General features: G+C 32.3%; 1 protein-coding gene across 4 annotated transcripts; it reads right to left on the bottom strand.

The window, feature by feature from the left end:
* Positions 1-239: 239 nt before the first annotated feature.
* Positions 240-23,468, bottom strand: LOC128224804 (bromodomain-containing protein DDB_G0280777-like). Of its 4 annotated transcripts, XM_052934858.1 has the most exons (12): positions 23,405-23,468; positions 22,024-22,147; positions 21,416-21,531; positions 20,570-20,686; positions 19,713-19,829; positions 18,875-18,997; positions 18,074-18,190; positions 17,392-17,508; positions 16,574-16,684; positions 15,679-15,796; positions 1,520-1,594; positions 240-438 (listed from the first exon to the last, which is right to left on the bottom strand). In XM_052934858.1, the coding sequence occupies exons 4-11, from the start codon at positions 20,603-20,605 to the stop codon at positions 1,566-1,568; spliced, it is 768 nt and encodes a 255-aa protein (XP_052790818.1). In that variant the 5' UTR covers positions 20,606-20,686; positions 21,416-21,531; positions 22,024-22,147; positions 23,405-23,468; the 3' UTR covers positions 240-438; positions 1,520-1,565. The 4 variants fall into 4 exon arrangements, with proteins under 4 accessions (XP_052790818.1, XP_052790819.1, XP_052790816.1 ...); XM_052934859.1 differs by lacking the exon at positions 1,520-1,594; XM_052934856.1 differs by lacking the exons at positions 240-438; positions 1,520-1,594 and having other exon boundaries at positions 15,476-15,796.

The raw sequence follows: 23,468 nt of genomic DNA, 5'->3' as shown, positions 1-23,468 counted from the left end.
TAGCTAACAACTACAAAAAAGTATAATCAAGTTTAAAAAAAACAACCTGTTGTTAAATAGGTCCATTGTAGAAGAGGACATATCCATTTATTTAAAAAAAATAACTAAATGACCGACAAAAACGTGATTTTTTTCCTGATATCATGTTAAAATCTTCAACACTTTTAAGTTAAAACCAAACTTTTAATATCTCTGTCTATAAATTGTACAAAGCCACCGAGTGCGTCATTAACCTGATCCCAAAGCTGTTATTAAGTTATCCTAACAACAGATGAACCAAATAAGCGAATACCTGAAATTATAATTTCTAACCTCACCGCTATGATCAATCACTACCTTAAGGCTCACACTGTCTTTCATCGATACGACCTGTAGACTGTCCCCTGAATTATAAGCTTCAATTCTTCTGGTAATTTCCTCAATGTCCTCCGCATGTTCCTGTTATGAAAATAAGAGTGTACATTATGGGCCGTTGTTATAGACGAAATATAAGATAGCGACGTCATCATTTGTTCAGTAAATCGTGAAATAGTAATGTGTAGCAAAGACAAATTATATCCGGTTTAAAATCTGTAAATATGTGGATTTTAAATTCAAGGTTATTACATTGAACAAAACTAATGAATTATTTGTTTTGCAAGAGGGCATATGTTCAGCTCGCCAGTATTTAATATTAGGTGATTTACGAATGCATTTCATTGGAATTTAAGACACTATTATCTGGTATACAAGTCTTTAAGAAAGCGGCGATGACGTAACTTCTTTCATCGACGTCTCATACAGTTGACTGCAGTATTGTCGTAAGACCAATAACAAAACTCGTTTAATAGAATAATCAGTACTACAAAGATATTCATCGGAAAAAAGCATGCGATCATATAAGTAATTGCAGTAGGTATATAAATATTGGAATAATACTATATTGTGTCCTATGTAAATGCAAATTTGTCAAAAGTTGTCAACCACATCTGGGTCAACCATACATATAGATTTCCTCCCAATTGTTTAAAAGAAACAATTCCATTTAAAAGCGCATTACAAACTGTAGAAATGAGTGTTCTTCTTATTATTTTATCTAATATTTTAGTGAGTTCACAATCTAATGAGCATAAAAGGATATTTAAGGTGATAGGTTTTTAACTTGTTTCCCAACTTAAAGAGTAGGAATTTTCATATTGAATATTTGTTTTGAAAACAAAAAATGGGTAAACATTTTTTTTTTCCATTCAAAAAAAGCAAGCTTTTTGCTTGCTTATTTGTAAAGATTTTAAACCGAGATATTTTGTAAAAATGCCAATTGACTTTGGTAATTTTGTTTCCGTTTGCTTAAAATCGATTCTTCATTTACAGTAAGACCACTCTTATCGAAATACTCGAATGTGTTCACAGTTTAAAATTTGTGCATTTAAACAAAAACAATTTGCCATTTAATTATTGGCCGTGGGCCTAACTATTTGTATATGTTGTTTATTGTATTACCTCAGTGTGTATTCATTGTAAACATCTTCAGATTTATTACCTTTATCTTATCGACGAATTTTCTTATTGAGCTGGAATGTGTTTTATCATTGTCCTCGCCTTCCATGGCTGTGCGCTAACATGATAAAAATAAACAAGTTTTCTTTTTCTTTTATTTAAAAACAAAAACACTTATTTATACAATCGAACGAAAAAACACTAATCACTTACTGGGCATGAACGGTGATCTCTATAATCTCTTAAAATGATTGGCTAACGTTCTTGTCTCTTGTTTGTAGATGATTATTCATAATTAATTTATAGTCAACTTTAAACTGTTTTAATTAATAACAATATACAGTGGAAACTCACTAAACCGGACAAGGTCCGGACTGGGCAAAATTTCCGGTTTAGTGAGGATTCCGGTTTAGTGAGGATATAATTTACGGAGTAAGTTTACTCAAAATATTAACTGAGTTAACCTTTAAAGGGAAGTTGATTTAATGCTTATTAAGTATGTTTGATGGTTTAATTAACGAACCGCTCTAATTTGATTCAATCATAGAAGTCTTTAGATAAAACAACCCTCCAAAATGATCACTTAATAACCGTTTCTAGTTCTTTATTTTCTGCAACAAACAAATTAATGTTTCAATCAATTTTCTTTTTACAAGTTTGATTATCGCGCAGCAGTCAATCAACAGCGCAATCTTCATCGATTATCGAGTTAACACAACATCACAGGTGCAATATTTAACGACGCACCGGCTGTCAAAACAAAGTGACACGCGATTCGCGAATTCCTAATACACAAAATCATTTTGACATGTTTGAACAAATATATGTCCGGTTTTGTGAGGTAAAATTATGTCGACAACTATCACATTTTCTGGATTTTTTGTCGGGTATCCGGAATTCCAAGGTTCCGGTTTTGTAGGGATTATTTTCATTGAAAATAGAAGGGGAAACTCGGGACTCTGAAAAACGTCCGGTATCCCGGGGATTCCGGTTTTGTGGAGATCCGGTTTAGTGAGTTTCCACTGTATTTATTTTTATTTGTTTTTCAATTTCAAAAGGAAGCAACACTTAATCATTATATAGCCAGAGTAAATTGCGCACCTGTACATGTGTCTTTTGTCTTTTAATACATTTAATTATTCAAAATCAAGTTAAAGCTTTTAATATTAAAATCAAATCAATGTTGAAGTCGAAGGCGACATAAAGGTCATCATGAGTCTTCAGTCATTTGAACTAAACGAGATATAATTATAGGTTAACAATGTTCTGTACAATACGGATATACGAGTATATTTGAACGAGTACACAGATTGGAAAGTCATATTGGACGTTTTAAAACGACAATATTGATCCGATAATTACAGAAGTTTATCGTAACGCTTTATCTAGCTTTACCAAATATCCCTGCAATACGATAACTTATAAAATCACCATGACCGTAAGACTGATAATTTATATAAAAGTCCATTCTAAGTTAAGTAATAAATAGTTTTGCGACTGGGCTTGTGAACTTATTGTCCTTATTGTTCAATTCATACTTTATTAGCTGTTATTGTATTAGTGTAAATAATGATTTACTTAAATGCTTAATCATCGTATCACTTCATTTTCCTCCAAAATCGGAACAGGGCTAAACTTAATCATAGTAAAGGGCCTATCTATATGCTAAGATTACGTTCATGATAATATGTAGAAATCTTAGACGTGTTATAAGCTATCCAATATCTTAATTGTTTGCACGATGCTTACGCCGACAGCACTCAGATCACTGACCATAAATGTCTTAGTTTTATTTATCTAATATAAATCTCCATTTTGCGATGTCTCTTTCTACAAATTGACAAAGCCACCGAGTACGGCATTAACTGATCCCAAAGCTGATATTAAGTTATCCTAACAACAGATGAACCAACTTAGCGAATAGCTGAAATGTTTTGAAATTATAATTTCTTACCTCACCGCTATGATCAATCGCTACCTTAAGGCTTATACTGGTCTCTTAAATTAACGTGCTAAAGACGTTTTGATATGAATACAAATGTGATCTACGTTCATTTAAATCCATTTTTTAAACACTTTATACAATAGAACAGTTTATGGAGATACAAAACAACATAATTTTGAATACAAATTTGTTTAACTGAGTTACATGATGTCGTTTATTATTTATAAAACGATTAAAAAAAAGTTATAATTCCACAGTCTCGGAGTCTGCAAATAACACCTTGCATAAGGTATTAAACAATTTAACAAAATAACGTAAGTTTATTTACGTATTTTTTCAGTAAGAACAACATCCGGATTAAGTTAGCGAATCCGGAATATGCAAACAAATTTTCTTTGTCTCTCACCCAATGCTATTAATTTTTGTATTTTTGAAATGGGTTCGGTAATACTAATAAGAATTTTTGTTTCCTGATGCTTGCTTTAGAAATATGTTTTTATTTTTTTTTTGCATTTAAAGTCAAGATTTCAATGGGAATCCGATTGGAAAATGGCCTTCCCATTGGAAAATGGGTTTTTCCAATTGAAAAATCAGCCCAATAATTTTTGTTGGAAAATTCTCCAATCTCTTTTTAAAAAATAAATAGTGATAAATAACAATCTTTATCATCAATGGTTAAAATGTTAACTCGAAAAAGTGCGTTTATAGTACTTTTTATCAATTTTTGTAAAAAGAAACTCCCTTTGACCATTTTTTCCAATGGGATTTTTCCCATGATTCAATATGGAAAAAATCATCAAATTGAAAAACTCCAATTGAAATCTTCTTTTCTTGGAAACATTGGCAATGGGCTTAATTGAATAGGAGCTTGTGGCAATCAATTTTAATTTATTTAGAATATTTTTTTAATTGTTTATCGGTAACCTGAAATTATACTGTACAGTGTTGTATCTATCTAATTCCAAGCTATCACTTCTGAGCCGATAAGCAATAAGATTTAAAGGGGCTGTCTCACGTATGTAGCGAAAAAAAATGTCGAAAACTGACACAAACTTGGCATCAATGTGTACAATGCATTGAAACTTACTAACTGAAGTACCACATAATTTACAATTTATTTACGTTTAGCAGTTATTTTCATATTTTTCATTAAAAAAGATAACTGGGTATTTCTACCAGGTATAATTCATTCCTTATGCGTGATTGGCTAGTTTGGTACATTTTGGTACATTTTTACAATTATGATGTCCAAGTGTAACACATTCTATTAGAGTTATAACAGTTTTACGCTTGAAAATGTTATTTCGGTTGTCAATACCTTTATACAAAAATTGTACCATTGTCTTTATTTTTAATGAAGATGTAATTAATTGATGTTGAGCCATATGAAATGTTATACCTGAGATAATAGTTTATTTCATAGACACTGTTTTGAATGGGAGCAGGACCTTTCAACCCCAAGATTGTTCAACCCCTTCTAAAAACGAAGAATTTCTAACCCTTACACTTTTCAACCCCTACTTCAAAGACTTTACAAGCCCTACCTGTTTTTACTTTTTTACCCCTATATCAAAGACTTTTCAACCCCTAGTAGAACGATTTTAATAGCCATATTTAACACTTTTCAAACCCCAAATCAAAGACTTTTCAACCCTTATTGGGTGATTTTGAGCTGGCCCAAGCTAAACACCGTTTAAAAAGACTGAAAGGCATTTTAGAATGACAACATTCAGCATGTGCCCATGAAATGCCTACCCCAAACACATATAATCGGAGTTGGAGAATAATATATTTTCGAAAAATAACGAACTGTATATTGGGCTAATGAATTTTGCATTACAAAATAAACGATGTTGGTAATGCTATAGTGTCACTCTACTACATTACATTGTAGTATCTAAGCAAGTCATCCGATAAGATAGCAGAGAAGCAAAAAGGCACATACTTGTATGTGAATCGTCTTGTACATGTGAAAATGGAGTTTACAAATTTTCAGTAAAACAATTTGCACTTGTAAGCTAGCTTACTAATGTATACAACACTTTCCACGTCATTCTTAAAGGGACTCGAATCTTTTTGGCACCAAATCCTCATTTTCTAGTTAGTGTGTCTGAAATAATTAGTTAACTCTTTGATACCGAAATTGCAGAAGAAAATACAATGAAAGTATGAAAATAAAGTCGGGTTTTAATCAGGGGTGAACCTACGCTTGTTACGTCAAGGACAAGTAAATAGCAGAACCACTCAGCAAAAGGAACTCATACATAATTTATTGCATATTTTTGATCATGCATACCTTGGAAGCAACACCTTTATTTCGTATTTAAAATAAAGCTGTTAAAGAACCACATTTTACAAACTATGAGCTATAACTTATACAATAATTTAACACCTGGTTTCAAGAGCCTTTTTGAGGTAAAACATGCACCCAAAATGCCAACATGTACATACGCATGCATAAATATTGAAGCAATGGTTAACATCATCGCTTAAATATATCCCTCAAACATCAAAAAAAAAAATTGCAATTGCACTAGTGGGCCAGAAGGAGGGGTGGGGGGGAGGTTACCCCCCAAACCACAACATACCAATGTCGTCCAAGTTAACTTTTCGTTTCGAGGTAGGGGATACAGGGTATTACTAAATAATGCATTTATTGAAAATATTTATTACTGATAACAAGATTGTACCGTGTATTTAATAGCAGAAAGCGCAACAATATTAAATGATTGGTGAATGCTAAAATATTTCTTGTGGTCTAATATAGTCTCATAAGGTAGAAATACCGTGTGTAGTGCTCATTTCTTTCAAATTTAACTCGATATCCTTCATAAGTACCATTGTTTTTGACATTTATTCATCCTTTTAGGAATATAAAAACAATATTATTAATTGTGGTAAACTTTATCTGGGAGTGTATCTTTAATACTCGAGTAAATGTACCTTCGGCTTCAAACCGGTTTAACACAAACATGTCACAGTAATCAATACTATCTGCTTTAAGATGTCGGGAATGTTTTAGACGAATGATTTTGTTTTATGGAGCTTTGAAGGGCGATCAATGGCAAAGTGTTGCCAAATTGATATCTCACCCATTGGTAAGTCATTTATTTTTTTCCATTTATTTTTTGTGTTGTTTTATGCACCAGTCAATTGTAACCACATGACCCCCACCCACCCACCCCCCGGTCCGGGGAGAGGGCTCCGTGGAAATGGGCTGTGTTTTAACCTTTCAGGTGGCCCCGAAGTGCCAGGTGAATGTGGTTTTGTCTTCGTGCAAAATATAACAGGGAATTTGCCTAACCTAGGCTCCCAGGGGTGCGGAAGCATTTGGCGAGATTTGACCATTGAACAGTCCGTGCCCGCAGAGCGAAGATTTTACCCGGGGTTGGCTGGACAGAAGCAAAAGTCCCGGCTATTCCTCGGACCATGGGGGGGGGGCTTGGCTACAATTGACTGGTGCATAATTGTAGCAAGGGGGGATTGAGATGGCGCATTTCCCACTAAAATTGTGTAAGAATTTACTTATTTAATAATTTAATATAGTTGAAGAAGAGTATTTAACTAGTTCAAAATGAACTATTTCAGACAAAGTCTCTGCTATCCCCCGTACCTAAAACAAGGAAAGCTGTGGAGGTTTTCATTAAGGGTAGTGCTACCTTAACCACACACTTTACAATTATTTTTTCACTTTTTTAATCTATTTTCTTTTCGGGCTATACCCGGAATAGCCGGGGAAATGGGCCGTGTTTTTACTTTCTATGTGGCCCCACGGGGCCAGGTGACCGCGTTGGTTTTGTCTTTGAGCCAAATTTAGCCGAGATTGGGCCTTATATAGAGTCTCAGACTCTGGAGTGCGGGGGCATATGGCCGGGGTTTACCATCAGTACGTCCCCGCAGGGGGGATTATACCCAGGGTTGGCTGGACCAAAAGTCAAAGTTAATGATCATTATCTTAAATCAATTACAAGCCAATTCATGGTCATGCATATAGCCATGGGTGATATAGCCCCCTTCTAATAATATGATTGTCACAAATGACCAGTCTTTCTCTGTGGGGAGTGGGGGGGGGGGGGCTGTCAGTCATAAGGAAACCTTTAATAGGCATATTCATTCAGCCAAATCAGATGTCAAGTTCAGTAAAAGCGGCGATGTCAGGTCAAGTAAAAGGGGTGGAGCTAAAATAAATACTGGAATGCAATGTAGGTGGATCCCCCTTTGGCCTCAAAACTATGTTTCAGTCACACTAGGGGGTGTGACAGGGTCAAGCCATAATGCAGCCATAGGCAAGCAGACTTACCCAACAACAACAACAGGTGTAATTCTTACCAACTGAGGAAAATACTTTAAAGGTTTTATTATTCCTCATTTTCTTATACAAATTAAATATCTAACAATGACAAATATAACATATGATAATTCAAGCATAATATTGACACCAAACATGACACATCTTGCAAAGGGTCTTGAATAAAATTCCTACAATTCTAATAATGATAATACATGGAACCAATATCAAATCCATTATCCTGTTAAATAGGATAATGGATTTGATATTGGTAATTCACAGACAATACAATGTAATTATGTAAAAAATATACAGTATGCACATCTGGTTTCAAACAAAATTGTTGCTTAGGCAAAAAAAAGTATTCATAGTTTTCATTTAAATCTCAAAAAATGGTAGGCATACGGTAACTGTAGGGCACATATTGATCAAAACACCAAAAAACAAAATATGATCAGAAGGATAAAAATAGGGTAAGTTGGGCGGAAACAAAGATCACTATTTTGTAAATGATGTCATGTCAGTGATCAAAATGATCACACACCCATAAGCCCTGCAATTCCTAAGTGCATTCTGGATTGTGTGGCTAAATTCTTGATTGTATTATAGTTTGGCCAAAAATAAAATGATTTGGTTAGGGTAACATCCTTATTAAAAACAGGAAGGGTAAAAAGTATAAAGCATTCAATTTTTAAAATAAATAATCTTGTTTTCAGTAGGTAACTTTTCCTTATATGCATTCTTTGGAAAGTAATTTAAGGTTTATTATTCAAAATATATGTTAATAAACTTGTGTATGTATTGATTTCCAACTTTTTTATTTTTTGTTTATGTAACAGATTTTCTGTGCGTAAATACCTGCTTATGTGATAACAGACTGCTGACAAAAGATACGATTGCCGATTTTGATATTTTCATTCCAAATTTAATGTTTTACAGCTAATTAACTGCTGCTAACAGTTAACGAAAAATGCATAAAACAACAATTTTGGGACGGAAGTATGAAAAGCTGCAATCGGATATTTTGTCAGCAGTCTTTTATCACTGGTTGGCAGATATTTACTCAAAAATTCGCTCGTTCAAAGACAAAAATTTAAAAAAGTTGTGAAAACGTTCAATCTGTGAGATTGCAGCTTTAATATAAGACTAACGTAAATATTAAAAACACATGAGGCCCCTTTAATATTAATATGTCAATATCAAAAAGAAGATGAAAACTGAAAACTATGAGAAGGTGTTTTTATAATTTAAAATAAATTGCTAAAAAACAAATATCTGAAATTAATAATTGTCATGCAAAGCAGTCTGTAGTGAATATGAATATAAGATTTGGGCCTTGAACACCTTTTTAAGGAGAGTGTTTTGAAGTAAGGATTATCATAATGTTGAACTTAATATTATACTGTAGCTTTGTAGCAAATCCTTATTATTAAAGTCACTGTGTATTCCTTATGCTGTGATAAAGATATCCGTAGTAACATATCTAAACCTAATAAATTAAGTGAAAAAGGGTGTTTATTGGGGGTAATAAAGCACATCTTGATAATGACCAATTAGTTTTAATCTTTCAAGTGTTGGTAGGATGAAAGGGGGGTCTTTAAGACTCTTAACTTATTGAACTGCTAACATTTTCCTGGTCATTTTGTCCACCATGTCAAAATGATCTGGGTTGTTTTGTCAACCCTGTCAAGATGTATTGGACATGTTTTGTCCCCTTAGTCAAAAAAGGCATGGGATGTTTTGTCCTACATCATTATAAAGGATTTCAGAATAAATAACACATTAGTTTTTCATGCTAATATTAAATAAATGCAAATGACTTTCATTATAAGTTTAAAAAATACTCTTAACTATGGAAGCTTTTCAGTCATTTGCCTATATGTCTATTTGATTCAGTAAAAACTTGAATACTTCATATAAAGTTAGGCTTATAAGGATATGCTTATTTTTTATTGAGTTTCACTTTTAGCACATAACAGCTTCATTACAAGAATATATTACTTATTACGTATGAAAGCTGCACTCTCACAAATTTACCGTTTTTACAACTTTTTTATTTTTTGTCTTGGAAAGAGCAAATTTTTGGGTAAGTATCTGCAAACCAATGATAAAAGACTGCTGACATATATCATATCGCAGATTTGCATATTTTCGTTAGAAAACCAATGTTTTATGGGTTAAATTATTACTAACGGTTAAAGAAAAATGCATGATCTATTTTTTTGTCAGCAGTTTTATATCACTGGTTTTCATGGATTCTTGAAAAAAACAAACAATTTACTTCTTCTGTTGGCAAATTGAGAAAAAAAAATCAAGAGGTTTTGGGTTTTGCTGTTTATACGATTTTTCCAAAGCATTTATTTATAGGACTTATTTTATGAACAGCATTCTGTATAATGTCAAGTATTTTTTTGAAAATTATGTACAACATGTATAAATATTCATGTTTCAGGAAATAACCACCATATCTCTAAGAGGTCGTCTTTATCATTATTGTGGGGAAACCTCAAAGGACATCAGGAAAACCTTCATCAAGCTATTTGTGCCCAGTGGCTTGTGCAACTGTGTTTCGAAAGTATAAATACCTTTTTAATTTGTGTATATATCATGTATAATGACTTGTTATATATAATTATATATATAGATGGTTAATCTTAAGACTTCCTGAAAGTATTTAAGTTGTGGAATATTAAATAATCTAATTATAAAGAATGCTTGGAAATGACATTAAAGAAAGATTTTGTCGAATAGGAATTTCACCTGTCCTGTTTATATTAATCATTTTAAATCGGACAGAAAATTCAATATACTTGTAGTATCTCACTGTTTATTTGTCCTCACATTTTGTCTTGTCACATCAAGCCTGTTTGAACATCCTAGAGAAGATAAGTGTATAGAAGCGGATATGATATTATAAATATGCATATATATGTGCTTGGGATTATTTTCAAATTATCATGGGGATAATGGATGACTGGCCACACATATGGGGCTGTGGACAAGCTTCAGAGCAGGCTGCCAGCTACATTAGATGACAAGCTATCTATGCTGGACATTCTGCACAATAAAATGTGATGTCACAGGAGCTGTCTATCTCAACAGCTCACACTGTCCGTATTTGACTAAAGGAATAAATGAAGTCATTGCAGAAGTTGGATTGAGGAATGTCCATGTCACTGCCCATCATTTGGAAGGAGTTGGATAAAAAAGTGTGGCCTATGTATTGAAACTGGTCGGATATTCCAGTTACGGATAGTCTTGATTTGTTTGATTACATTTCTGACCAACATGGTCTAAAAGGACACTTACCGGTAACTGGTAAAATCATTGCCCAGTTGTTCCAAGAGGCAGGCGAGTGGGAAGTTACTAGGCTCCATTTCTTTATGGGTTGATCTGAGGTTCCAGTTTAGTATAAGTACTGATGGTAAACCCAGTGTTTGCCATTATATAGCAACATTGATTTGTAACTATGTATTTATTTAAATTGTTAAAACAGTACTGTTTACTAAATAATGTGTATATATATATATATATATATATATATATATATATATATATATATATATATATATATATATATATATATATATATATGAAGATTAATATTATAAATAATTTGTAAGAACCTTTTGATATTAAGTAAAATGTTGATAAGTCTAAATATGTATCTGTAAAAATTACATTGCCTATATTCCTCACTTTATATTTTTCTTCAATAACTTTTCTTAAGTTTTAACTTCAAAATTGTCGGGACAAGGATTATAGCCCTTAATTAACCTAAATATGTAACATTCAATGCAAAATTTCTAATTGGCTGCAATAAGGCAATTCAAATGCAGGAACAAACATCACTTGGGTCCTTAAAAATAACTTTCCATCTGACAAGGTCCAATATAAGGAATTTGTCATGTGACTGTTTATTAACTCTCAATTTATTGAAAGTGAAATTACTTGCATGATTTGTAAGAACAAAATCATATTGATATCAAATGATTGTTTAAATAAAAAAAAATATATGAATATTTCTTGTTTGTCATATGAAGAATAATGCAATGCTTTTTGAATTTCATAAAAGGATGGAAAAAATGTATGTTTAAGCAATTAATTAAGTAATGAAAGTATTTTTTTCTCTTTTTTCAAATTGTGCTATCTCATAATACAGATCATTATTTGTTTAATTTTGGAACAATGAAACATAGGTCTGTCTAATGTTACAAATAGCAAAAAGATAGATATAATGAGTTAAATTTAAATGCAAATCATGGTGACTTGACTAAATGTGAATGATTATCAAATTAAAATAGTTAATACATAATAATGTTCATTTTAAACAATTGAGAGTGTAAGTGTAAAATTGGTTTGTGTATGCCATATTTTCCCAAGGGGGTGGGGGTATCCCCAACCATATAAATTAATAATGAAAAGTATATTACTATTCGCAGTGCTATGATAATACACTTAATAAAATAAGTAAATGTGCTAAGTACAATTTGTAAAAAATCTGTCTTGTTTTTTGTATGTATTATATATTTATCCTATGCATTGACAATTGATTATAATTTCATAATATATTATTTATTCCTTTATTGTATGTATACTAGAGCATTAAATAAATATAAGTAAATATGCATTCATATTTCTGTATTTAGTTTTATATAATAAATGTTGATATTGTGCTTAGTTTCATTAAATCCCTTGGTCTAAAATCAAAATCCCCTGGAATTTAGACCAAAATCTCTTGGACCTAAGAACAAAATCAGCTGGACTTTAGACCAATATTTCCTGGAATTCAGACTAAAATCCACTACAAAGCCTCTCAAAAATATAGCTATATGTATTTGTGTCTGTCTTTTAGCTTAAAGGTTGTACCCACCAGGAATATTTTTTGTAGCCTCTTAAAATTAAGACTAGGAAACTGACTTGAGGTTGAATATATAAGATTATGTTTTTCATTATCTTTAGACAAATAGTAAATAGCTATCAGCTAAATCTTATTCATTAATAAATGTTTGAAAATGCTCAATCTTAGCAGTACACAGGGTATACATCTTGTGAAACACTAGCAACAATGCGCTAAATAATGCACGTTAATGCAGGTAACTTGTAGTAGTAGAAGTCAAGTATCATCTTGGTTTATTATAACAGAACTTCGTAATCACGGCCCCAGAAACAGTAGCGTTTTTATTAAATTCACCAGCTTGTTGAAACATGGCACATCGCAGGTGCGGATCCAGGAATTGATGTTAGAGGGGTCGTAACTTAGGGGCGAAACTTTTGACATGTGCTCCTCCCTCAGAACCGAAAGTATATGGCATGAACTGTTTTACGGGAATTCAGGGTTACTCCCTCATGAAATTTTAACAATATGTAGTTGGAAATGGTTCATTATGAGTGTATTTATTTCCTTTGTTTCTACAATATTGATGAAAACAGTAACTTGGATTATTTTAGAGGAGGCGCACGCCAGGCGCTTAATCCGGTAGTGTTTTGACCAAAATATTCCGTGAGCTACACAGTTGCATTTATGCAACAGCCACTTGTACCCCCCCCCCTCCTCCGGTTCGGAAAACGCGGGGTATTTGACTTTCGGTGCAGCAAAGCCCGGGTAAAATCCCCGCTCTGCAGGGACGAACTGCTGGTCAAATGCCCCCGCACCCCAGGGACCTTACGTAAGGCCAATTCCCCGCTATTTTGGCGCGAACACAAAAACACCGCATTCAACCGGCGCTGTGGGGCCACCTGGAAGGTCAAAACACAGCCCATTTCCCCGGTTATCCATCCGGACCTTGGGGGAGGGGCGTGTTACCATTGATTGGCGTGTTTACCATTGACTGGTGCATTACTTTAGCTATGACAGCGACTTGTTTTTATAATCTTTTCTTTGGTTAAAATGTGATATCTTAATTGTCTGTTAATATTCCCACTGACATAATGATTGTTCATAAGTTCATTTAAGTGGCATACACAATGCACATCACATAAAATTCATTGAACAACGTCGTTGCATTTACTTTTTATCTATGGCAGCGATAGGTTTCATATTACTTTCCCCTGTTGGAATATAATATCTTAATTGTCTGTTAATATGTTCACTGATATAACTTTTGCGGCCTGGCACATATCATCTCATCAGTCATGGCAGTATTCTTCTAGTTCAGGCTTCTATTTTGCAAAATTCTAAATAATATTATGTTTTATTTTCTAAGCTATTGATTTATCAACACCATATTCACACATTCTCATTCACAAGAGGTTTGATAGTGATAAATCAAATGTGGAACGCATAGCACCATCACTCTGGTGAACGAGAATAATTTCATATAGCACGATGTACATGAAATAATGACAGCATGGCGAGTCGTTCCTTCACTATTTTTACCCATAAATACCATAAATTAAGCATTTTCATACAATAGATCTCCATCACCTCTCCCACTCCTTTATAATTTGTGTTAATATATGAACACAATCATGTGGTCTTTAACAAAGATAGAAGTGTAAAAAAGTTTATATCTTCGACTTCATATTGCCGTACAGTACATCTTCACATTTGTAAAGAACTTCATTAACGCTAATTCTTGACCAAATTTTAGTTGCCTTTAACCTTGAAAATAATCGGTTAAATGGCAAGATGTATGTAATCAAGCTTAACGACAGCGTTTTTGTGACATTGATGAAAGATTTTTGTGACATTGATGAAAGATGTGTTTTTTTTTTATTTTGTTTTTCTTTTTTTCAATCGGATAAACAATTGTACTATCTGATACAAGGTTTATGAAGCAATGCGATGGTTAGACGTCATGCTAACCGTTTTATAGTATAACGGCGATGAGAAATATGGATAAGTTGACAGGTAAGGACATTTAAGAATTGTCATTTTGCTAAATTATGACAATATTTTTTTTCTTTTTTCCCATTTCCTACATGTTTCAATTACAAAATCTTATCTGTCTTTCCAATTGGAAATTTCCAATTTTAAAACTGAACTTTATTCTGCAATTGGAATTTTCCCATTCACCAAATTTTCCAATTGGAATTTTCCAATGTTCATACTTTCCCACTTTGAATGTGGGAATCCTCCAATTGGAAAGATTCACTCATGGGAAGGATTCGCATACAATTGCCTTAAATGAATATATCGGTTCTTCATTTTTAATGAATATATTATTTTTCATGCAGTTCGTGTAAAATAGTCTTAATTAAACAGTCAATTTCAATTTTAAAAATTATGTTCCAAATTCTCCCACAATTTTAATAGAGCCTGTTTTCCAATTTGAAAAGCTTGAAAAAGCCATTTTCCAATGGGAAGGCCATTTTCCAATGATAATACATTATTACATCAGAGAAGATATTTAATTAAATACCGGTTGAAAATCTGTGAATAAATGACATATTGCAGGGAATAGGAGGTTTATTAGAGGGATAGTGGGGTCACTTAGGAAAACGTTCCCCTGTGATGATATCTACATACAAAATACGATTTATGCAGCAAATATACCTTTTAATGTAACAATGTTCAAGGAGTAGCAGTATCACTGTTTAAATGATTTTCATAGTAAACAATTGCCGTTCGAAGTATAATTACTAATTAATTTGGCTAATAGGATTGTACATGTAGCTTCCATGGTATCATTACATAATTAGTGTATGATAAAGGGTAACGAAACCTTTATAAAATAACCTTATATTTATATTAAATCACTTCTCACATATCAGAAGGGGGCAATACTCGCCCATTTTTAGTCATAGTGAAAGACCTTCCCAAATGTGTTCCTGTTTGTTCCTGATAATATGTGAACATTTTTAACGAATTTCCGTTTAAACTATGTTTAAATGTGTTCATGATGTCGACACTGACACTGAAGGCAACATGATTGTTATCACAATGTCCTGGTTGCTTTTGTTCAACAATCAAAGCATATTTACTAATCCATTAATACTTTTAATGTTGAACATTTCAATTTCATACCTGCTCGTTTCGATCTTGTTTTTCCTGCAGACTTATTTTTTTCTTTTTCTCTCAATTCGACACTTTGGCGATGTTCTCGTTTGTCTGCTTCAAATTGGCTAATAACATCTCCATGTACCTGGTATGAAAGTAACAGTGCACAGTATATAGTGTTGTCATCAACGACATACAGGACATGAACACTATCATGACTAAATGAGATGTTATGATACAACTTTAAAATAGGTATAGTGTAGCAAAGACAATTTATTCCTAGTTAAAACACTGCTAACAGATGACGCATTCCATTAAATACGATGTTATTCCTGGAAGTATGAGGTCACTTTTGTAGAATAAACTCTGTTATTTATAAGATATTTGAATAAACACTCGGATAAAGCCAGCACAAAACATTTTATAGGTACATCAGCAGACTACGATGTATTATACATTATTTGTTTATGGTAAAATTGTAAACGAAAACATTAAGAAACAACCTCATAATTATATGCTATATAGGTACAATTATAAACGAGAATCAGCATAATGTTTTAGAATGATTCATATGGAAGAATTCCAAGAAGATTAAATAAATACTTTATATAATGAGCTTGTCCCTGCAGTCTCTAGTGTTACATACATTATAGAGAGTACGTCGTCTTAAGTAGATAAATAGCTGTTATTAATATAATATGTATACATTAGCCCGGATACTGATAATAGTATACCTTCTATATAATGAATGGTAAAGGAGAATCGGCATACTTGTTTGAGTGCATTATTCATTCAAAGTTTATGATTAATGTTTAAACAAATTAACTTTTATAAACAATATAATTATTATATAAAAACACTTCTCTAATGTCAAAAAGGGGCAAAAACTTTAAATGTAATGTTGAATATTATAATTTCCTACCTGTTCGTTAGGATATTTTTCTTTCTGCAGTCGCTCATATATTTTTTCTTTTTTCTTCAATTTGAACTTCCGTTTCTCTAATTCCATTTGGCTCACCACAAGTTTAAGTTCCTGGCATTAAAATGACAGTAGTAATTATGGAACGTTTTCATAAGGGAAATACGGGGCAGAAATTCCTTAATAAGTGAAATGAAATGTAATAGCATTGTAAAATATATACATTGTAGCCAAAGCAATTTATACCCGATTGTACGTCGGTGAATAGATGACTTACTTCATGTAGTATGAATTTTATTCGAGAGAGTAAGAGGTCACGTAGGGAGAAGATTCAATGTTATAAAAAAACTGATACAGCCGATCATTTCCAATAACCAATATGTGAAAGGAGAATCAGCATGACGGTTTTAATGATGACTAAAACTAAACTAAGCTAAACAAATACGATTGCAAGTCCATTTCATAATAATTAAGCGCATGACACTGCATCTGTAATTTCCATTTTATTCTATATAGTATTCCTTTATGAAACAAGTGTAAACAAAAACGTTACTAAACAACAAAATCATTATATTAAATCACTTCTACCAGATAAGACGAGGGCAAAACCCTGCCAATCTAAAAGCCATATAAAAGGGCATTTTCGTACGTGTGCCTTTTGTGCCTGCAAATACTGAACTTGTTATGTTCATAACGATATCACGATGTCGAAACTGACTCCAAAGCCAGCATTTAGTTTATCTTTCTGAGCTTTCTTCTCAAATCACGCAGATAAACCAAACAATTGAATATATGTTATGTTTAATAGAACAATTTCCTACCTGCTTGTTCTGATATTTTTCTTTCTGTAAGCTCAACTTTTTCTTTTCTTTCAAATCTACCTCATGACAGAGCTCTCGAATTTGTGCTTCCAATTGACGAATAACAACTTTAAGTTTCTTGAAATAGAATGACAATGTAATATATGGAATGTCTCAAAAACAACATACAGGAAAGGAACACCATCATAAGTACATTAAATGTAATAATAAAGTTGTAAACTAGATACATTGATGGATCAGATATGAAAATTGATAACCGGTTCAAAATATGTTAACAATACAAGGGAATATAATGTTTCTCAAAGATAAATGAGGTCACAAAAGTAGACGATCACTTGTTATTCATCTATTATTTATATAAAGACCAGGGAACCAGCAAGTTTTCCTTATATAGGTTGAGTGTTAAAGGCAAATCGACATAAACTAAACTTGGGATACAATTAATGTTAAATATTTCATTTTTCTACCTGGATGTTTCATTCTTTTTCTACCAGCAGTCTCATTTTTTTCATTCAATTCGAACTTTAAAATGAAATTTTATTTGTGCCGAATATCTGCCGTTTTTTTAGTTTAAGCAATGTTTTTACAATGTTGGTACTGACACCGAAGGCAACATCAAGATTATCACAATGCCGAAATTTATTTCTTCGAAAAAAAAATGTTGAATATTTCAATTTTCTACCTGGTTGTTTCGAGCTTTTTCTTCCTTCAGTCTCAAAACTTCTTTTTCTTGCAATTCGAGATTTTGGCGGAGCTTTCGTTTGTCTAGTTCAATTTGATTAATAACATCTTTATGTTCCTGGTATAAGAATGACAGTGAAACTTTGCAACGTTATCATCAACGAGACACAGGACAGAAGCTCAATCATAAATGAAATAAAATGTAATTATAAAGTTATCAAATATATACAGTGAAGCCTACAAGATTCATACCTGGTGGAAAATCTGTGCAAAAATGAATTACTCAAGAAGAATCGCTGTTATTTATACGATAGGTACCCTAAAACTCGGATATAGCCATATACCCCCATAAAGGTCAATGTTTACAGATAATCATCAAGACTGCATGAATGATGATTTGTATTAAGAAATGACAATTGGAAGTCAATTTTATAAATACTTCGCTTTAAGGGCTTGTACCAGAAGTTACCATGGTATTATTTATATAAGTTGATGATAAGAATTAAACGAAAACGTTACTACCAAACTAACAATTATATTAAATTACTTGTCTTATATCAGAAGAAGTTTACATCTAACTATTTTAAAGTCATTGTAAAGGGCCTACCCATACATGTGCCTTTTGTGTCTAATAACATGTCCAAATAATATACGTAGATTAGTTAACACCATGTAAATAACGTTATGCCGATGTCAAAAAACCGACACCGAAGCCATAATTTAGGTTATCACAATTCCCGGTTTCTTACTTTGACCGCTTTCCGTGATAAACAAATTAATGCATGTTATTTGAAATTCCTACCTGCTTGTTTTGATTATTTTCTTCATGCAGGCTTAAATCTTCTTTCAAAACACACTTTTTACGGAGCTCTCGTGTGTCTGCTTCCAATTGACTAACTTCATATGTATGTGTCTGGTATAATAACTGTGCACAAAATGGAAAGTTATCATCAACGACATACAGGTCAGGGACTCCACCATGAGTCATATGTAATGTAATTATGATAATGTTGAAAATAGAAACACGGAAGCAATTACAATTGATACAACAAATTTATATAGATAACTTATTACACAGGATAATATTATGATGTTTAGTCGAGGGAGAATAAGTTCACTAAAATAGACGATACGTTGTTATTGATATGATATTAATATTGAACATATCAATATAACCAACAAATATACCTTTTATTGGTACTATGTTAATGGATAATTGCCATGACTGTTTGCATTATAATTTATATCAAAAACAATTACCAATCGAAGTCGGTTTTATGAATTATTTGGCTAATGGGATTGCATATGTACTTTCCTTGATTTAATACATTATAAGCATATGATAATAGTGTAAACGAAAACTTGACCAAACAACCTAAACCAGACCTTACATATCAGAAAGGGACACACCTCAACAAGGTTGAATCCTTAGTAAAGGGGATCTTCATACATGTGCAGTTTGTTTCTGACAACATGTAAAAATATTTCACGTATATAAGTTATAGGCATGTTTTTACACTGTTGGAACTGACACGTTAGGAAAAGTTAAGAAACCACAATGCAAAGATTTATTATTTCGAAAAAATACAACTTATTAACTATACTCGGGATACCATCAATTGAATAATTTAATTTCCTACCTGGACGTTTCTATTTTTTTCTTTCTGCAGTCTCAAAGTTTCTTTTTCCTTTAATTCGACCTTTAGTCTGAGCTTTCGGTTGTCATGTTCCAGTCGACTTTTAACAACTTTATGTTCCTGGTATAAGAATAACAGTGAAACTATAGAACGTTATCATAAAAGACAGACTTGACCGAAACTCCAGCATAAGTGAAATGAATTGAAATAATAATATAGTTGTCAATTATATACATCATAGCCAAAGAGGTTCATTCCCTCTTGAAAGTCTGTAAATAGATGACTTACTCCAAACTGGATATTTATTCGAGAGAGTATAAGGTCACTTAGGCAGAAGAATCGCTGTTTATTGATATGACACTTCTATAAAGACTCGGATACAGCCATATACCTCCTATAGGTACAGTGTTAAAAGAGAATCAATATGACTGTTTGAATAATGAACTATATTAAAAATGACCATTGGAAGTCGACTTTATTAATACTTCGGATTATGTGCTTGTAACTGTAGCTTCCATGTTAAGTTTTATTATTGGTTTTTGATTATCTTAAACAGAAGCCTAATTAAACAACCGAATCATTGTATGAAATCACCCTTCCCACATAAGGAAGGGACAAAACCCAACTAGTTTAAAGCTATAATAAAGGTCCTTTACATGCATGTGCCTTTTGAGACTGATACCATGTGCAAATTTTCAACACGTTAAAGTTTAAGCCATGTTTGTATCATTACAACGATTTCGAAACTGACTCCGTAGCCAACATTAAGGTTTTCACAATGCCCAGGATTCTTATTTCTGAAACCCCACAGTAAAAGTAACTAGTGAATATCTGTAATATTGAACATAACAATTTTCTACCTGCTTTTTTTTACTATTTTCTTTCTGCAGGCACATATTTCCTCTTTCTTTCAATTCCAACTTTTGATAGAGCTCTCGATTTCGTGCTTCCAGTTGACTAATAGCATCTTTATGTTCCTGGTATTAGAATGACAATGTACTGTATAGCTTGTCATAAACAACAACATACAGGAATGGAACGCGGTCATAAGTAAAATAAAATATAAAAACAAAATGTTAATATATATATTGTTACAGTAGTAAATATCATTGATAGCCGGTTAAAATCTTTTAATAAATGACCTATTCCAGGGAATATGATGTTTATTCGATTGAAAATGAAGTCACTAAGTGTGACGATATCCTGTTATTTAAATTATATTATATATAACTAGGACACAGCAAGCACACATACCTACAATGTTTAAGAATAATAGGCATGACTGTTTAAATGATAAAACAATATGACATTTAACCATTCCAAGTCGATTTGATAATTCAATTGACTAAAGGGATCGCACATGTTGGGTTTTCATTGTAGTATGCATTATTTGCTGATTATAAAAGAGTTAACGAACGTTTAACCAAACTACCTAATCATTATATTGAATAACTTTTCACATATCAGAAAGGGGCATGACTCAACAAGGTTAAAGCCATAGTAAATGGGGTTTACATACATGTGCATATTGTGCCTGACAACATGTACAAATCTTTAAGGTAAAGACTATAAAATGTTCAAATATCGGAACTGACACCGAAGGCAACATTAAGATTATAAAAATGCCATGTGTATTTCTTCAAAGAACAACATAATTATAATCTACACAAGGTATACCTGTTATGTTGAATATTATAATTTCCTACCTTATCGTTTCGATCTTTTTCTTCCTTTAGTCTCAAATATCTTTTTCTTTCAATTCGATCTGCTGGCGGAGCTTTCGATTGTCTAGTTCCAGTTGACTAGTAACAACTGCATGTTCCTGGTATTAGAATAACAGTGAAACTATGGAACGATATATGGAAGAAACTCCATCGTAAGTAAAAGGAAAAGTAACGATAAAGTTGCCAAATAGATACAATTTATCCAAAGAGATCTATACCCTTTGGATAATCTGTGAATATATAACTTACTCAAGATGTTTATTTGATAGAGTATGAGGTCACTAAAGTAGAAAAATAACTTAACTATAAACGTAATCATTATATTAAATAACTTTTGCTATATCAAAAGCGGATACGACCTCACCATTATAAAGTCCTCATAATGTGCCTTTCCATACATGGTGTATTTTGTGCCGGATAACATGTGCAACTCTCAAACGTTTTTTAGTTAAGCCATGATTAAAATGTGTTCACGATGTCGTCGCCGACACGGAGGTCAAAATTAAGGTAGTCACAATACGTAGGTATATTTCATTGGATAAACAGATAAACTAAATAGTCTTGTTATGTTGATAATTATAATTACCTACCTGCTCGATTTGATTTCTTTCTTTCTGCATTCTCAAAATTTCTTCTTATCTTAAAATTGACATTTTTACAGAGATATAATGTCTCAGCTTTCAGTTGTTTTATAACATCTTGCTGTTCCTGGAACTATGAATACAATCTTTAAATAGATACTTTGTTGCAACAGATAAGTTATACCCTTTTGAAAATCTTTGAATATATGACTGATTCCAGAGAGTATGATTAACATAAACGAGATAAAAAGCTGTCATTTGAAAGATATGTGTATAAATCTAGAATATAGCCACAAAATATACCTTAAACATGTACAAAGTGAACGGAAAATCGGCTTGACATTTTAAATGTTAATTCATGTTAAAGAATCACTATTCGAAGTCGACTTCATGACTCTATTGGCTATTTGGCTTGTCCCTGTAGTTTACATTGTGTTGTTCGTTATCAAAATATGAATTAGGTTTACACAAAGCTCTTCTTAAAAACATTATAATCATAATTATTACATCAATTAACCACTTCAAAAACTGGTCAAACAGCAATCATTTTAAAGCCATATTATAAATCATGCCTTTACATCAGCCGTTTGTCCCAATAACATATAAGACATTTTGCACGTGAAACATTAACAACGAATCGTTATATAAAACCTAAATAAATATATTTATATTGACACCATATTTTTTTTCTAACTTCAAGGTAAAATACTAGTGGATACTACACAATTACCTGAACTCCAAATTATGTATTTATTACTCAAAATGTTCACTCAAATGATTAGCGATCTTATTTTAAACTAGAGATTAAATGTTAATGCACTATTTTGATTAATACTTATAAAGTGTTCATTAAAGCTGCGCTCTCACAGATTAGACGTTTGACAATTTTTTTTTTATCTTGGGACGAGCCAACTCTTGTGAAAATCCATTTAAACCAGTTAAATAAGATTGCTGACAAAAATCAGATCGCAGATTTTTTAAATTTAAGTTCAAAAATTGATGTTTTATAAAAAAAATCTAAAACCGTTAACGGTTTAGGCCATAAAACATTAAATTCGAACGGAAATCTGAAAATCTACGATCTGATTTTTTATCAGCAAACTTATATCATTGGTTGGCATATATTTACGTAAAAATTTGCTCTTTCCAAGACAAAAAAAAAAAACATTGGTAAAATAATGGTAATTCTGTGAGAGTGCAGCTTTAACACATACGTATACATACATTGATCATAGCGTTAACATGGGCGAAACACATGTATGAAATATGTTTTGTGATATACAAAACAAACGATTTCAAATGAAGACAACTCTCAAGTGATTGATAATCAGTATTTATTTTAGTATAAATAATATGTTCAAATTGAAACAATAAAATAAAACAATCTTACATGTAATCCTGAACCTCCTGTAAACACCGATAGAACTTCGGTCGCACCGACGCTTTAATGTTCG

The sequence above is a fragment of the Mya arenaria genome, chromosome 17, assembly GCF_026914265.1.
Source record: "Mya arenaria isolate MELC-2E11 chromosome 17, ASM2691426v1".
NCBI lineage: Eukaryota > Metazoa > Mollusca > Bivalvia > Myida > Myidae > Mya > Mya arenaria.
This window is presented reverse-complemented; position numbering and strand designations above follow the sequence as displayed.

Coding starts and splice junctions, on each gene's coding strand:
- LOC128224804 (XM_052934856.1), bottom strand. CDS start 20,605: ATGTGCCTGCAGAAAGAAAATAGTAAAAAAAAGCAG. Junction 19,830..20,569: donor AAAATAGTAAAAAAAAGCAG/GTAGAAAATTGT, acceptor TTCTTATACCAG/GAACATAAAGTTGTTAAAAG. Junction 17,509..18,073: donor AAAAAGCTCGAAACAACCAG/GTAGAAAATTGA, acceptor TTCTATTTCAAG/AAACTTAAAGTTGTTATTCG.